General features: G+C 42.7%; 5 protein-coding genes across 5 annotated transcripts in view; 1 reads left to right on the forward strand and 4 right to left on the reverse strand.

The window, feature by feature from the left end:
- Positions 1–641: 641 nt before the first annotated feature.
- On the forward strand, positions 642–3389 carry PCYB_094780 (hypothetical protein; the record flags this gene model as incomplete). Its single annotated transcript, XM_004222593.1, has 2 exons — positions 642–771; positions 886–3389. 2 exons carry the CDS (start codon positions 642–644, stop codon positions 3387–3389), a joined length of 2634 nt encoding a protein of 877 aa, XP_004222641.1.
- A 3654-nt stretch (positions 3390–7043) lies between these two features.
- On the reverse strand, positions 7044–8846 carry PCYB_094790 (coproporphyrinogen III oxidase; the record flags this gene model as incomplete). Its single annotated transcript, XM_004222594.1, has 2 exons — positions 7044–8582; positions 8736–8846. 2 exons carry the CDS (start codon positions 8844–8846, stop codon positions 7044–7046), a joined length of 1650 nt encoding a protein of 549 aa, XP_004222642.1.
- Positions 8847–10696: 1850 nt separating this feature from the next.
- On the reverse strand, positions 10697–11927 carry PCYB_094800 (60S ribosomal protein L28). Its single transcript, XM_004222595.1, has 3 exons — positions 11538–11927; positions 11121–11199; positions 10697–10994 (listed from the first exon to the last, which is right to left on the reverse strand). The coding sequence occupies exons 1-3, from the start codon at positions 11677–11679 to the stop codon at positions 10832–10834; spliced, it is 384 nt and encodes a 127-aa protein (XP_004222643.1). The 5' UTR covers positions 11680–11927; the 3' UTR covers positions 10697–10831.
- A 1229-nt stretch (positions 11928–13156) lies between these two features.
- Positions 13157–14248, reverse strand: PCYB_094810 (60S ribosomal protein L33-B; the record flags this gene model as incomplete). The annotated part of the gene is made up of 3 exons (XM_004222596.1): positions 13157–13285; positions 13454–13595; positions 14079–14248. 3 exons carry the CDS (start codon positions 14246–14248, stop codon positions 13157–13159), a joined length of 441 nt encoding a protein of 146 aa, XP_004222644.1.
- Positions 14249–15650: 1402 nt separating this feature from the next.
- The window catches only part of PCYB_094820 (hypothetical protein), a gene marked incomplete at both ends in the record, with an annotated part of 1504 nt that continues 1338 nt past the window's right edge, over positions 15651–15816 (reverse strand). The window contains one exon of the mRNA XM_004222597.1: positions 15651–15725. Within this exon, the coding sequence (XP_004222645.1) occupies positions 15651–15725 (75 nt within the window). The remainder of the gene's footprint in view (positions 15726–15816) is intronic.

The raw sequence follows: 15816 nt of genomic DNA on the forward strand, positions 1-15816 counted from the left end.
TTTTTTTGGAAGCATGCAATAGGAAATTGAGTATACATTGGCGAAGCTTTTTCACAACTTATTCGTTTGGCCCCATGCAAGAGGGGTACCATATCTTGGGGAAAAAAAAGAAAATATATAGTGACGAGGTTGGCTCCTTTTGTGCTGCCCATTTTGCTGCCTTTTTGCTGCCTTTTTGCTGCCCATTTTGCTGCCCATTTTGCTGCCTTTTTGCTGACTTTTTGCTGCCCTTTTGCTGCCTTTTTTCTGCCTTTTTACCGCCTTTTTTCTGCCTTTTTACCGCCTTTTTTCTGCCTTTTTACCGCCTTTTTTCTGCCCTTTTTACCGCCTTTTTTCTGCCCTTTTTACCGCCTTTTTTTCGTTTTGCTTTACAAGCAATTTTTAACTTTATGTTGTTTTTAATTGGCCCTGTTTGTGGCTGCGCGGCGCTGCCTCCCGCTTCTTTCCAACGGAATTGGTGTGACGTTGGGCTGGGCTCGGGATCGAGGCTCACCCGTGCGTGGGACATAGCTAAGCGTGGAGGGAGAAAACAAATCCGTGAGAGCGCGCTTACACCTTTTGCGTAGCCACAGAAAAGAAGAGCTTCTGCCTTCCGGGGTAGCGTCTCCCCTCCGTTGAACCCCATCCACACTGTCGCAACCATGTCAACATGGATAAACAAAAAGCTCATATCTATATCGGAGAAGGTCATCGAAAATGTAATAGATTCTTTCGCAAATAAAAATACTCCCATTGATAACATACAGAATATGCAAGGGGTAAGCACACCGAGTGTGTTGTGTCTGTCTGTACGAGACAGTTCGCATCCTTTCTCAATTAAAATGTTTATTTTATGTGTTTTCCGCGTGCTTTATTGTTTCATTTGATGTATCCACTCCATGTAAGTGCACCAAACGGAGAATAGCAGCGCTCACATTTTGTCCCTTCCCTTTGGTGCTTCCCTCATTCCCCCCCAAAAAAAAAACACACACACATCGCAGACCCAATTGGGGAAAATAATAAGCAAGGTAATTTCCTCCAAGTATTTTTTCAAAAATGATGACATTTGCTACAACTCGAGGAATTTGGACTTTAATTGGAATATGAAGAACATATCGAAGAGGAGAAAAAAGAGAATAAGAAAAGATAAAGTAAAACGGATTAAGCAAAGGACATCGGAGGGTAGAAGAAGCAAAAGAGGAAGCAACAGTCGGAGAGTTCATGGACATAGTACACAGGAAGATAAAGATGCTGATTGCAAAGAGGACTCATATAACAATATTTACATAAATTCGAGAAGCCCTAATTATTTAAACATTGATGAATCGTATATTGGGACTTGTCCTTCCTTGAATGCCAACAAGGCAGGTGAAGGGGAAGACAATGAGAAGGAGACCTGGTTGAAAAAGGACATAAACACATGCAACTCTAGTGTGCAAAGCATTGTTAGTGAAGCTCCAGAGGGTATCACGTCAGTAAATTCGAATGCCGCATCGAGTTACGGTTCCTGTGCGGAGTACACAACAGACGGTTCGAGAGGTTCCTCAAAGAGGAATTCACAAGGTACATCAGGTAGCAATTCTGGTGGGACATCCCCTCGTAGTTCCCAAGAAAGTGTTAGAGATAACTCAGAGGAGGCATCTCTATACCTCTCTACCAGCGCATCTGTATCGAGTGAAGCGAATGAGTCATCTTCTGGAGGATCGTCCAAAAGGATAACATCCTCTTCAGAGGTGGCTCAACGGGAAAGCTCCTTCAACTCGAATCAGTACGCAGAGGCTAGAGAAAACTACATGATGCAGAAACAGGCACATCTGTGCAAAGTAACCCTTTTTATTAAAGAAGCCAAGTTATTATTTTTTAACAAAAATGTGAGCATTAGTGATATATCCATATTTGTGACCACCATTATGGAGGACAAGAAGTATGTTGGAAAATTGAGGAAGCTAAGTTCGAGGACTCTACCAATGAATAATTTAATAATAAACGAATGTATTAAACATAACGTGAAGGACATATATACCGATATCGTGATAAATATCAAGTATCGAAATAGGAAAAAAAATAACGAAGAAATAACCCTGGGGAGAGTAATCATTCCCTTCTTTCTTCTTCTAAATACATACAGATATAAAATTAAAAGGATCAGGAATAGGATAAAATATTGCACCAAGTGCTTCCTATGGCTACACATCTTTCCATGTAACAACAAATTATTTAATTATAAATTTTTTAAGCCAGTGGAAGGGTTTGAAGAATATGGAATGCTCAACCCTCTGTACACGTTAGGGTTTTTAAATATAAAAATGAAAATAATTTTTAAAAAGAATCCCCTTCTTTTGACTCTCTATAGTAACATGAGGAAACCGTTATTTTATTATAAATTACCTGTACAATTTGAACCTCTTTATTGCCAGTACTATAGTGAAAACTTCTTCGTCTATGTTACTCAGTTGCCTATTTGGCTATATAAATTTTTTTACCTATTCAACCCCAGGAGGGTTGAAATGATTCCTTTAAATTGTTATGATTATGTGTGTATTTTATCCTTTTGGTTATTTTTTTTTCGGTTAATTGTTATTTCTCCATTTTTCCTCATCTTTGTTCATTTTTTTTTTTGTCTGATTTTCATTTCCCTTTCTTACAAGTTCGGCCACGTCGACTCCGGCCCCAGCAGCATGGCGTACAACTTTCGCCCCGTTCATATGAAGAAGAAGCCACCCCACTGGAATCCTGGTCACGCGAAGAGCCCCCAGCCGCACCAAATCCTCCCCCCCGAGAATAGGCGCAATGTGCGTTTTTTTAACAGCAAGCGCAGGGAGGTACCGCTCTCGGCGAATGATATAGACTCGAATTATTGCGGCGGGGGGAGAGGCATCAATGCGCAGCGGGGAGTGGACACCAGTGTGCCGCGTGGAATGGACACCAATGCGCAGCGTGGAATGGACACCGATGTGCAACAGGGGGAAGGTCGCTGGTCTCAGCGGGGGGGGCAGTTGCTCCTCCAAAGTAACCCACTCGAGGAGATACCCCAGGGAGGATCAAACAGTTGCGACGTTCCCCAACTAGTAGTGACAAGCGAGGAGTTGAACAGGATCCCAAGTGAGCACACACATGGTGGGGAACACACCAAGAGTGGCACCTCCCAGAAGAATGACGAATTTTATGGAGAAGCAGCCAGGGGAATGAACAGTCAGAACGAACTCAGCAGTAATGGAAGCTTCTATGGAGGGAGTTTTAACAGCCCTGAAAGTCCCCCCAAGGATGGAGGACATCATGTGGCCCATTTCCAAATTGAAGAAAATTGTTTTGTGAAGCAACCCAACTTGGATCACCAAGATGAAGAGTCGAATGGAAAAATGAAGGATGCAGAAAATGAGCACCCACAGCAACACAAAAAAAAAGCCTAATCGACTTTATGCAAAATACACCTGATGAGCTAAACAATAAATTAACCAACGTGACAAAATTTGCAAAGAAAATTCAGAACATGATGTTCGATGGTAGAGATAAGAATCCGCTGGATTTTTTCAATGTGGGTTCACATGCAAATGGTCTAGCTGGGCTGTTTAATGGGATGAACGAGAAGCGGAGGAAAGCTGAGGGGGAGACTACTCCCAGGGGGGAAGACCAAACTGATAAAGTGGGAGATCTGCACCATTGTGGGGATACTCCAACGAAGGGCAGACATGGGAGGATCCCCCCAATGGATGATTCGATTAGGGGGAGCAACCAACCAGGAGGGGGAAACCAACCAGGAGGGAGCAATCAGCCAAGAGGGAGCAACCAGTCAGGAGGGAGTAACCAATCAGGTGGGATTAGCCAACCAGGAGGGGGAAACCAACCAGGAGGGAGCCACCAACCAGGGGGGAGCCACCAACCAGGAGGGAGCCACCAACCAGGAGGGAGCAACAAACCGGGTGATAGCGAACATAAACAGTTGAGTACATCGAACCATGGAAAGGAAAGTGTCAGCAGGACGTATCGCGCAAAGCAAAACGGGGTGGAACTGAATATCCAAGGAGAGATGCACACTGATAACTCAGCGGTAGATTCTTCATCGTGCCAAAATGGGACGGATGAATATTTAGCTCAATACAAAACGGAAGTAAATGGTGACGGAGTTGCTAACTCGAACGCATTGGAACCCCCCAAAGTGGTAAACCGTAGTTACATGACCAGGAGCAGCGATGCCATCCCGTCGTTTGATCATATGGGAGTGGTGGAGGAGAGCCCCTGTTCCAACTCAAACACATCGATAGAGTCCAAATTTTTAAAAAAAAATTTCCTCTTTGATGCGATAAAGAACAATCTAGCATCCCCAAATGAAGAGAAAGCCACAGAGTTCACCACAAAAAATGATACCAGTGGGACGAACGAGAAGAAAGATATGTTTGCGTTTAAAAAAAAATATGCATTTATGCCAATCGTGAAGTCTCCCTTCCATAATTTTTATTTGTTTTTTAATTCGATTGACGGTAAGAAGACGTCCATCTTTTCAAACAATGTGGATGTACCAAATGTCCATTTGCTTCTCAAACGATTCATAATGCTTATAACTTTGACTCAGAATTTTACGGGAGCCTTTACCATGATTTACGAAAAAGTGAACTATGCTTTTAATTGGGACTTCACATGTTACACGTTCGTAAATTTGGTGATTTTGTTTTTTTTAAGTTATGGTTTTTCTTTCATTTTGTATGCCATGTCGTTTGTTCCCCTTTTGTTTTATCGCCTTCTTTTGTTTCTGTTCATTTCTGTGTTGCTGATAAGGAGTTACGAGTTGACGGAGGTAGGTCATAGGGCTAGTCTCTACTACGAGAGGGTGCGTAAGAAGAAGTCCCCCTGGTGGAGGTCTGCTTGGAGATTGCTCAGCAGGATGGGAATGAGAGTGATCAAAGCGAAGAGGAAGAAGGACGCACAAGAAGAAATCGAGCACGACAAGGAAGTGCCAGCACGGGGACACGATCAAGTTTCATTCATCCCCCATTTTGTCAGACGTCTCTTCAGATCGCTGTACCGAACAGTCCGCCGAGGGATGCGTCGATTTGTGAGACACACCATTTGCAGATTCTTTCAGGTAATTTCCAAACAGGTAGATAAAATGGCACGAAAAGGGATTGTCTATATTTACTTTTTAATTTTTTTAAAAACTGGGTCACAAGATTACTGATACTGAAGGATATTGAGCACATGAAGATAGCCAAGATGCAGGGATTTAAAAATTTATTTTTTTTTATTCACAATCGAATGATGCGGAGAGACGCTGGAATGAAACTGTTCCTGAGAAGCAACGAAACTTGTCCCAGTAGTGGTCATAACAGGGGTGGTGACCCCGTCGGGGGAACTCCTAAACGGATGGATAGCATGAAAGATGCCTCCAATGAAGACAAACATAATAAAAATTTCATTCACACACATATGTATGATAACTACAAAAATACGGAGTCTTGTATATACTCCTCCAGTGATAAGGATGCTCTGAGTGTGAGAAATGGGGGCTACGACGCTGAGCACCTTGCCCATGATGGAGACAACGACGACTGGGAATCTCTTAGCCAGCTGACTGACAACGGCACGATGAAAGTGAACGTGGATATATTCCTGCACTACTATTTCAAGCGCAGGAAATACGACCTCTTCAACAACATCATAAATATCAACAGGAACCATCTCTGTAAGCGCGATGAGAAGCGGATCGACGCGCAGCGGTGTGAAGGGGGCAACGTGCAGCGAGTGTGCAAGTCCGTTCGGACAGACATGTGCGTCTACGTCCGCCCCGCTTCTTTTTCACGTTCCTTCGTTTTTTCTCCACCCGTCACGTTCAAACTTCCAATTCTTTTTTCTCCACCCGTCGCTTTCAAACTTCCCATTTTTTTTTCTTCCTTTCCCCCCCCTCCCCCTCAGACTCCTACAAGGACATAAATCTGCTTCACTCAAACGACGACCAAAACATCAGCCACCTCAATTACGCAGAATATCTCAACAGTGAGAATAACTACTCCAGTTCGTATGACAATAACAAGAAGAAGAGGAGTTGAGGTGGGCGCGGTTGTCGAGCGGGGCTTTTGAAAGTGGTTGTCGAGCGCGGCTATCGAACGCAGTTGTCTGACTGTACGCTCTGGCTTGGTTGATCCCCCGTCAGAAGGTGAGGACCATTTGGGGGGATTTCACCATCGAGGTTCCTTTCTTCCGCATAGGGACCCATTGTTGTTTTTTTTTTTTTTTAAATGTTACTTAATTGCAGGGTTATTTTGTTTCACGTTACGTCACGTTACGTCACGTTACTTCACTTTGCTTTTCTTTGTTTTTCTTTTCTTTGGTTTTTTTTTTTTGTGCAACTGCGACCCATTGGGTGCCCATATTCGTAGTCTCCCGTTGCGGGCGTTCTTCGCCGCGCGCTGCAGAATGGGCCCCCGCGGGAGGGGGGCATACCACCACGTCAACTCCCATTGGTACGTCTACTCCCATTGCCACGCTAACTATGCTGCCACTCATAGCGACGTGCGTGAATCGATAGCGCGGGCTGGTTATGGAATGATTATTCAAACGTGTTCATCAGTCAAGTGAGTTACATCACGAATGAGACAAATTTAAAAAAACGTCCACAAGGTTCGCGGTGCACATGCGGGGACCTCCGTGACGTGGCCGTGGATGGTGTGGGGCACCCATAAGAAGTAGTCTAATTTATGCGCCAAAAAAAAAAAAAAGGAGAAGAAAGAAAAAAGGCAATGTTGAGGTGGCGACAACTCCTTCCTCGACATGGTATCAGGGTAGGTTACTAACACTGTCATGCTACGAAGGTAAGACGTTAGCCAGATGAGTTGATCCTTCCCAATGGGTGCCGAAAGGCAAAAGGCAAGCCGCTTCTTCCCACGTATGAAGGGGGGCTCCCCCCGGGGTGCCATCTGCGGCGAAAACCCCCCATAAGGTAGTGATCATCCCAGTATAGCGGTTTACCCAGCATAGCGATCTACCCAGTATAGCGGTTTACCCAGTATAGCGGCCATCCCAGCATAGCGGTCGACCCACATGGTGGCCCCCCCACCTACTAGTTGATCCACCTAGTAGTTGATCCACCTCTTCGGATGCTTCAACACCTGGAGCGTCTCATACTCGCGCGAAAACTTCACAATTTTGTACTTGTAAAAAAATTCGCACTTCAGGGGGAGGGAAGCAAAAACGTTGTCGATCTTTTCATGCTCATCTGATAAGTACTCAGAATTCTGGTCGGAAAATATTTCATCCTTCAAAAAGGTGGAGGCATAACTTTCAATCTTCTCCGATGCTTTTCTTCTCCTGTAAGTTTTGTAAGTATTCAATTCGAGTCCAAACTTAGTCCCTCGGTCATATATTAAATTAAATTCTACATACCTGCCCCGGCAGACCCTCTGCCAATTAACCATATTATCGTCATACTTACAATGAATTGTTTGTGCGAGAATGTAGAGGTAGGATTTACGAAAATTAATGATGCATTCTTGGACAAATAAAAAAATCATTCTGTAGCTGTTATCCATGATAGGGTTGCAGCTATGACATTTACATGAGTTCTCATTGGAGGGATTTTTTTTATTCGTATTGGTGTTATTATAGGTAGCGTTTAAATTACTTCCGTTTCTGTTGCTAAGGTTGGTACTCATATTTTGCAATTCTCTGGCTTTTCCATTTTTCCCTTTCCCTTTTGACTTTGTCCTTATAGTGTTGTCCAATAAATTGTCGAAAAATATTCCTCCAATCCCTCTACTTATATTTCTATGCCTAATTCGAAAATACAAGTCACACCATTTTTTGAAATATTTGTAAAATAAGTGATTGTACTTATCACAGACTACCTTAAATGAGTGATGAAAATGGATGAATAATTCTGGGAAAATATAATTTGGACTCAAATCACATCCTCCCCCAAACCAATGTTTCAAACTTCGGTAGTTATTATCTATATGACTCTTTGCAGTGCTCGTGCTGCTAACACCTGCATTCACATTGGTGAGATGCCCATTTTGGCATCCTTTATTGGTAGCGGCATATGCGTTTGCGCTAACGCTTCCTACAAGGCTGGCGTTGCTATATGCCGTGTTCGTACTATTCGCAGTTGGGATGCTTTTCTTTTTTTTACGCCCCGTTTTCATGAATACTTGGAAAAAGCGAAAGTTCATATGGATGGAAGGTGCATTAGGGTTTACGGGATGCGATATGATAGATAACCCAGAAGCATAGTACTTGTATTTCTCTCGAACTACCTTTAACCCTCCGTTGTTTATGATACGAGAAATAATAGGGTTAAGATCTTCCGAGTAGCAAATTTCCTTACTATTTATGTACTCTTTATTGTACTGATTGACGCACATTTGCTTGGCAGTCTCTCTGTCAATGGTTCCATACACACAGGAGTAATTCACTGCACATTTTTCAAAGACTCGTCCATTTTCGAGGATCCTTGTTATTCCTGAGCCTATTTTTTTCTTCTTGGAGTTTTTCCTGGTCCATGTTTCTTGGCGAAATTTTTCTGTATCTAGTGACTCGAATAAACCACATATGTTGTTCTGCTCGAGCTTGAGCATATTTTCCCAAGAGTTCCGGAATCTTTCATTGGGAGATGGCTGCATGGAGAATGGCAAAGGGGGATAACACGTTTATTTGTGAGACACTACACATATAGGTATCCTCGTGCGAGTTGCCCCTAACGCGTAAGTTACTTTTCTCAGGTGTTGGAATGTACATGGACTACCCCAGAGACATGTGCACGAGCGAACCGATTGGTCTTCAAAAGGGCAGACTTCATATACATAACGCGGAGATTGAGACGACACGTACGTCTGGTTTGGGTTCTCGTTCATCCTGTTGGGACCTACCTCATCTTTCATTGTATTATAAGTTGGTCAATCTTATAGAGGCGTTTACGCGGGGGAAGTGGAATGGCACCACGGCGTGGCAGTGTTGATGCAGGGTGGGTAAAGGAGACGAAATGAGGGAAGGTTGGGAAGACGTCGATTTAAACGCTCTACCTCTCCTCCTAGATGCATCCACCCTAGAACGAAAACCGCTATCGGACCGAAGAAACAAAAAAAAGGAGTGCTCAGTTACGGCCGGCGTGATAAGTTAAAAAAAAAAAAAAACAATACAGTATAGTACAGTACAGTACAGCACAGCACAGTACAATACAACAAAATGATACAATAAACTAAAAACTATTCCATGTCGTAGAAAAAAATTGTAAAATGAGTTACGACCGGGTTAGCCACCATCCGGATGAACAAACTGCAAAAGTGAGTGAATAAAGCGACGCAGGGTGGAGGTGGTGGTGGAAGGTGTCCCTTTTAATGATAACAACTAAAAAAGAGGACCCTAAATTGGGCTGCAATGTTAAGAAGATTAATGGGGGTAGAAAAAAAAAGGGAGGAGTGTTAGGATGATGGGCCCTTAACGGGAGAGGTGTGGAATTAAAACAAGCGCCGTCAAAAAGAAAAAAAAGAAATGAAGAAAAAGAGTGGTAGAAGAAGAAATATGAAGTTAAAACTGTCAAAGTTGATTATGGCCTACATTTTTTTTTTTTTTTTAAATGTAAGTCCGTTGGCATTTTTGTGCCGTGCAGCCGGTGAAAAAAAATTACTTCCCAGCCTTTACCAAAAAAAAAAAAAAAAAAAAAAGTGAACAACTGGACGATGAAACGAACGGACGAAGAACCGCAGATTCGGTTACAAATAATATTTTCCTGAAATGTGACCAAAATGCTAAGTGCATCGGAGAGTCAGAGTCAATTCTTTCTGGCGCTGCTTTAAATCGGTCGGTATCTACGTATTTTCCCGGGAAAAAAAAAAAAAAAAAAAAAAGAACAAATACATGCTTGCATAATGCATACCTGCTACATATACAGATATTATTTACAATTTTGCTGGAATGAAGGAGGCCCTTAGATCATTCATACATGGTGGTAGCGGATGACGACGTGCGCTCTCTGCTGCTGGCCTTTTTAAAATTCGCCAAACGGGTTGGTAATTTCCACAGTGGGCATCATACAGCTCCACTTCAGCCATACGTAACAAAGGGGAGAATCGCGGATTGTAAATGCATGAGCTTTCTGGGCAACTGTGCTGCGTGGTAAAGCGCGAAAGCAGCCACAAAAGGTTGCACGAAGCTGTTGTTTTTATCTGCATAGTTAGCCCAGGTTGGCTTCACCAGTTGGGAAACCTTTCGCCATTTTTAAAATTTTTCATTTGGATTGCAGGGTGGAGGTGAGCAGAGGGTAAAATACAACTAGCATGATTATTATATGCTTTGATGGGTAATCCCTTTTTGCCCTTTGAATTTCGTCTTAACATGGGAAGTACCCCTTATGTTAATGCTTCAAGTCGTTCCGTTGGCATCCTTTTTCGGTCTACTCAACATTATGTTTATATCGCCACGTTTGTGCGTTTTTTTCGTCACTTTTTTTTTTTTTAATTGGCTAGCTGTCACAATAGGTATTTTTTGCGTAGCCCGTTGAGTACACTTTGGGTGATGCTCCATTTTGTTGTTTGTTTTATTTTTTTTCGCCTTTAAGATTTTTTCATAAAAAGGCAGGAGAAAATTGCGGCATTTTTTCCGCGTACATGTTACCTAATTAATGCTCATTTTTAATTCACTCTGTGTGGCATTTGTTTCTTTTTAAAGTTCAATTCGGACGGCGCGCATACAGGGGGTGGAAAATAAAAAAAAAAAAAAAAAAAAATTTTTTCTTTTCACATTTCCATATAAATTGTACGCACACGTGTTGGCGGTGGGGCCAATAAGCAAAAAAATCGCAGGGACACGTCGTACAAAGCGTTAGGAGATTTTCCTGCCCTCTTTCTGCTCACACATGTTAATTGGTTTATTTATTCCCCTTGTTGTTGCAATTGTACAATTTGGACATACGGTTATACTTCTTAATTAGCTGCTTCTTCTTTTTGCTATTTACAAGTTTTGTATGTTCATCGATCAGCTTCATGGCCGTTTCCTTGTTCTTCGTTCTGTATACCTTGTTCGTGGTGGTGCTGCGGGGAAGGGGTGGAATGACGGGCGGCGTTATTTTGGCGCAGAAATGTACGTGATAAGGTGCCGCACAAATAGCACCGCTCACTGTGTAGTGGCAATTTTGCACGTCTGCTTGTCCGCCTCACTTTTCGTCCGTGGATTTGACGCACAACACAACTTTCCCCTTCTGCAATCGGAGATTTACGCCATTTTGTTTCACGAGTCCTACGCGAAAAGAAAGGGTGTAAACGAATAACGCAGCCGCGAATGGGAGGAGTGTAAACGAATAACGCAGCCGCGAATGGGAGGAGTGTAAACGAATAACGCAGCCGCGAATGGGAGGAGTGTAAACGAATAACGCAGCCGCGAATGGGAGGAGTGTAAACGAATAACGCAGCCGCGAATGGGAGGAGTGTAAACGAATAACGCAGCCGCGAATGGGAGGAATGCATACAAATAACTCAGCCGCGAAAGCTAAGAAAACAAAAAAAACATGTATTTTTTCTTCTACGCGATGGCATCTCACACCGCATAAACACTTGCACGCACAGCCGTCAACATACCACTGCTTGAGGGCGTATTTTTGCAGCTAATATTGTACGAGTCGCATAGGAAATTTCCCTTTCTTCCACTTTTGTTTTTTTTTAAAAAGCAGTTGTTCTTTTTGGTTAGTTCCCAAATGAGGGCGTTGCTGACGTTTGACATTTTGTTCACAATTATGGTTAGCTTTTTTTTTTTTTCCAAAGAGGGGTTTTTATATATCTTTACGGTAAGAGAAAGAAAGTACCCTTTGCTGTAACGCGATTTTTACGTTGCTTCACGATGGATGCGCAAGCTTTAAAAAGGAAAATAATTTTATCAGCTATGGGGTCAATTAAAACTCGGGACGGATGTTCAGATGAATTGAATGGGTGAACAATTCGAAGCTTGGGATTTCCTCAAATTTTTATTTTGATAAAATAAATAAATGGGAGTATTACCCCTTGGTTGAGATTAAATTTGCAAGGGATTTTCTTTCCAACACGGGGGTGGAGGGTGGAAAGAGTATGCACAGCGCGTCGCTCATATGCAGCGTATGAACGAAGCATACATGACATTGTAACACTATGCGTGCGCTCATGCCATTTGGTAATGGTAAGCGCTTCTTCCGCTGCTAACTTTTGAAACGCCCCCAATTTACTGAAGCTGTGCTTTACCTTCCCCATAGGGATCACTAAGTTATGCGGGGAAAAGGGAGTCGTTTTATTTTATTTTATTATATTTATTTTTTTTCTTCCCTATATACACTAGCTTTTTTTATCACCCCCATTTTTATGGAGAAAAAGTTGCAATTTTTTATTTTCCTTTTTGACATTTTTTTCTGCAAATTAAAAAAAAATTGGCCATTTTAGCAGTCCTCCCATGTGCGCCTTCGTTTATGAAGCGCGGAAATAAAAAAAAGCTGCAAAGTTGCAAATTTGCATAAGCGAAATGGGAGCAGTGAAGGAGGGGCAGCATGTGGGTAACCCCCACTAGTTATGTCCGAAGCAAAGTCACATACGCATACATGTGCGGTATTCTTAAACAGACGGAAAAAAATAAATTACGCGCGCTTTTAATTGCCAAAGGGGGGACACGCAGCACATTCGTTCATTTTTTCCACTGTTCGAATGTACACCCCGTTGTAATGAGAAAAAAAAAGAAAAAGGATGGAGCGTGGGACTTTCCTTATTTTAGGAATCCCCTCGTCGCCAACCATTAGAACGGCATAAGTTCCAACTTGCGCAGGCATCCATTTGTCATTTTATGTGGAACAAAATGAGATGACGTGCGACCCAGCTGGATGTGAGTGTGATTCCTTAAACCCAGTAGGGAATTTGAAAATTCCTATTTTTTTTAAAGTATATTTCGCGAAATACTTTTTTTTTTTTTTGTGTGCTTCATACATTCGCCACGTAGGGTGTATCCACTCGCATGCGCGTTTTTACGAAACGGTTCGAAACGGTGAACTAGGCCGCACGAGCTAGGTGGTGACAATGATATTAAAATGGTAGGCCGATTGAAAAAAAATAACGATGCTAGTTCTTTGTTCATATCAGGCACATGGCCCCCAAAAAAAAAAAAATACATTATATAATGTTATCTTATGTAACGCTACACAGCACATCGCAGCACCACGTCACACGCATGGGACCCCTTCGAGTCAAATGTTCGACGGGTACATGAGTATCCTGACTCTGTCTCCAAAGGCCTTAGGTGGGATATTGGTACTAAATCTAGCGCGAATCACTCCGCTGTTTCCGTGTGTTCTGCATACCTTTCCCCATATGCACTGCAGGAGAGGTGAAACGATGGTGGGAAGGGGGGATGATAAAAAGCGCAGCATAGAAAAGGGGGTGGAAGGCAAAGTTCAGGTGCAAAATGGCATGATAACGAATAAAGAGACATAAAGTGTAGACGCAAAGGGGCGCACCTCCCTATCAGTTTGCCCCTCGCATACCTTAATTTTTACTCCGTCATGGTGCTTATTTGTCCTGTACACGTAGGCAATCTTTTTGCCCACGTAAAATTGGGCATGCTTTTTCGTATGCACATTCCTTATCGAAATGAGGGTAAAGTTGGGGTCTTGGTTTCTTTGGGATCTGCAAATAAAGGGAAAGTGGAGTGAGCGTTGAGGTGCATATGCGTCAATCGGGGTAACAGAGTGACAGGAAAAAAAAGACGTGCCGAATGTGCTCATTCCTTCTTTCGCATCACTCAACAACAACGGCGTTCGTCGACCAAACGCGTGTTTTGCTGCATGTGCTGATGCACTCTCTCTTTGGTGGAGTCCACCATATCTTCGTTTTATTAACGCGGACTCTTTTCGTGCAAAGCGTCATATGTTTTTTTTTTTTTTTTTTGCTGTGAACTTTCAGTTGTTCCGATTCGTATGCACAGCCAGCATCACTTAATGAGGGCAACCCACAGGGTTAACCCCATTACGTTTTATTCACTGTTGGGTGCCGTTCATTTTCCGCAATTCTCTCATGCGCTATGATTTGTTTTTGGAGAGGTGGATGGGCTGATGCACAAGGCGTTGGCTCTCGCCGCCCAGTTGGCCGCTGCCCCTTGTGTGTGCTTACCTCTTGTATCCCAAGATAACTCCCTTCTCATATAATCGAACTGCCTTAAGCTTTTTCACCGTTTTTTTTTTCTTCCCCAAAACTTTTTTTACAACTTTTTTGATGACCTTCTTGGCGGGTTTTTTCCCTTTGGCGTTGCCAATTTGTTTCTTGCTTTTCGTTTTATCCATTTTGTACGTGGTAGGTTTGATGTATTGGTCAGCACGTTGCGCGTTCGCAAAAGCAGATTGGGGTATATTATTTTATAACCTGGCCGGAAAGCAAAAAATAACTAGCAGGAACGTAAGTCAAAATGCGGGTAAATGTACATATGCATGTATCTTCAGATGAATGAAAAAAATTTATTTATTTTTAAAAAAAATAAAAATTGCGGATTTGTACGAACGTAAAAAATATTTGTAATGGTTTGAAAAAAAAAAAAAAAAGGTGGGTCCCTTTCAAGGCAATTTTCAAATTAGTGAGAGCGTCAAGCGCGCAGCAAAATATAAGTATATATATGTATGTAGGTACGAGCGTGGCGGGTTACGTAGAAAATGCTTCTGGACTTTTTTTCCAGCAGGGCTAGCATCTTCCTGGCGCGCCGAGTTCTCGTTTCACTCGAGGGGAGGGTGTTGTGAAGTTGTTGCAGCGAGCAAATCAGCATCACCCCCAAGCAGGTATTATATACATATGTAATAATATGTATGCACTGTGGAGGGCGTTTTTTTTTTTTCTTCACGATGGCACGCTTTGCTGAAAGGGCTATTTTCCCCTCGTTAGCAGTTGCGCGCAGCGGAGAGAGCATATGTCATGGGCAAAAAATATGCTGCACGATTATGCCATACAAATAAGGCGTAGTAATAATGTGCCTGCGCGAAATACGAAAAAAACATTTCCCTGCGCAGATAAATAAATAGTGCACTGCCTGGGCTGGCCTTCCTTCCGCCGCTAAGCGCGTATATATATTATATATATGTATATATGTTATATATAATACCCCCCTTAATCTCCTTCCTTCGAAAGCGGCCTACTTGGAACGGCGCGTTTGTTAAACTCCCCGCCAACGGGATGTTCCGTTGGAGAAGCTGCGTGCAGTTGCAATGCAAACAAATACGCGCTTCCTTTCCGCCGATAAGCGCCATGCATTCAGTTAAGAAGTTAAAGTTTCAAAATAAAATGAAACGCAAATGGGTGGGATTACAAAATTATTATGCAGAAAAAATGCTAAGTGTTTTTCAAAAAAAATCAAGGGAGGGAAAAGAAAAGCGGCCTTGGTATAAAAATACGCCACGGTAATATAAGTTGCAGCCCGTGGGGGGGAGAGGCCCCCCCCTCGAAAAAAAAAAAAAATATAGCATTAAACACACGGGATGGTGGGCAAACGCGGATGCACCACCTCATTTAAGAAACGATTTCGGAGGGAAGAAGAAGTGGTCGGTCTCTCACATTTGTTCATAAAAAAAATTGTTAACAATTAGTGGGAAGAAAAGTTGAATACGGGGTGAGCATACCACCAAATTGGCAGTGGCGCATTTGATAATTCCCTGCCAAAGGGGTTGGTGGGAAGCATCCGCAACCCCCCCTCCTTCCCCCTTAGTACTTTTGGCAGCGCATCATGACGAAGTTGGAGGCGTCGGTAAACTCGGAGAACTTTGCCTCATACAGGTCCTGACTTAAGTTGAGGAAGGGGCTGATAAAGTAGTGACTCGGGGGGGTGAACAACTGTATGTCGTAATTTCCGTTTTTTAATTGGTCTAAG

Source organism: Plasmodium cynomolgi, chromosome 9, assembly GCF_000321355.1.
Source record: "Plasmodium cynomolgi strain B DNA, chromosome 9, whole genome shotgun sequence".
In the NCBI taxonomy this organism is placed as follows: domain Eukaryota; phylum Apicomplexa; class Aconoidasida; order Haemosporida; family Plasmodiidae; genus Plasmodium; species Plasmodium cynomolgi.

Coding starts and splice junctions, on each gene's coding strand:
- PCYB_094800 (XM_004222595.1), bottom strand. CDS start 11,679: ATGTCAAACGTCAGCAACGCCCTCATTTGGGAACTAACCAAAAAGAAC. Junction 11,200..11,537: donor AAATACGCCCTCAAGCAGTG/GTATGTTGACGG, acceptor CTTTTCGCGTAG/GACTCGTGAAACAAAATGGC. Junction 10,995..11,120: donor GTCAAATCCACGGACGAAAA/GTGAGGCGGACA, acceptor CCTTCCCCGCAG/CACCACCACGAACAAGGTAT.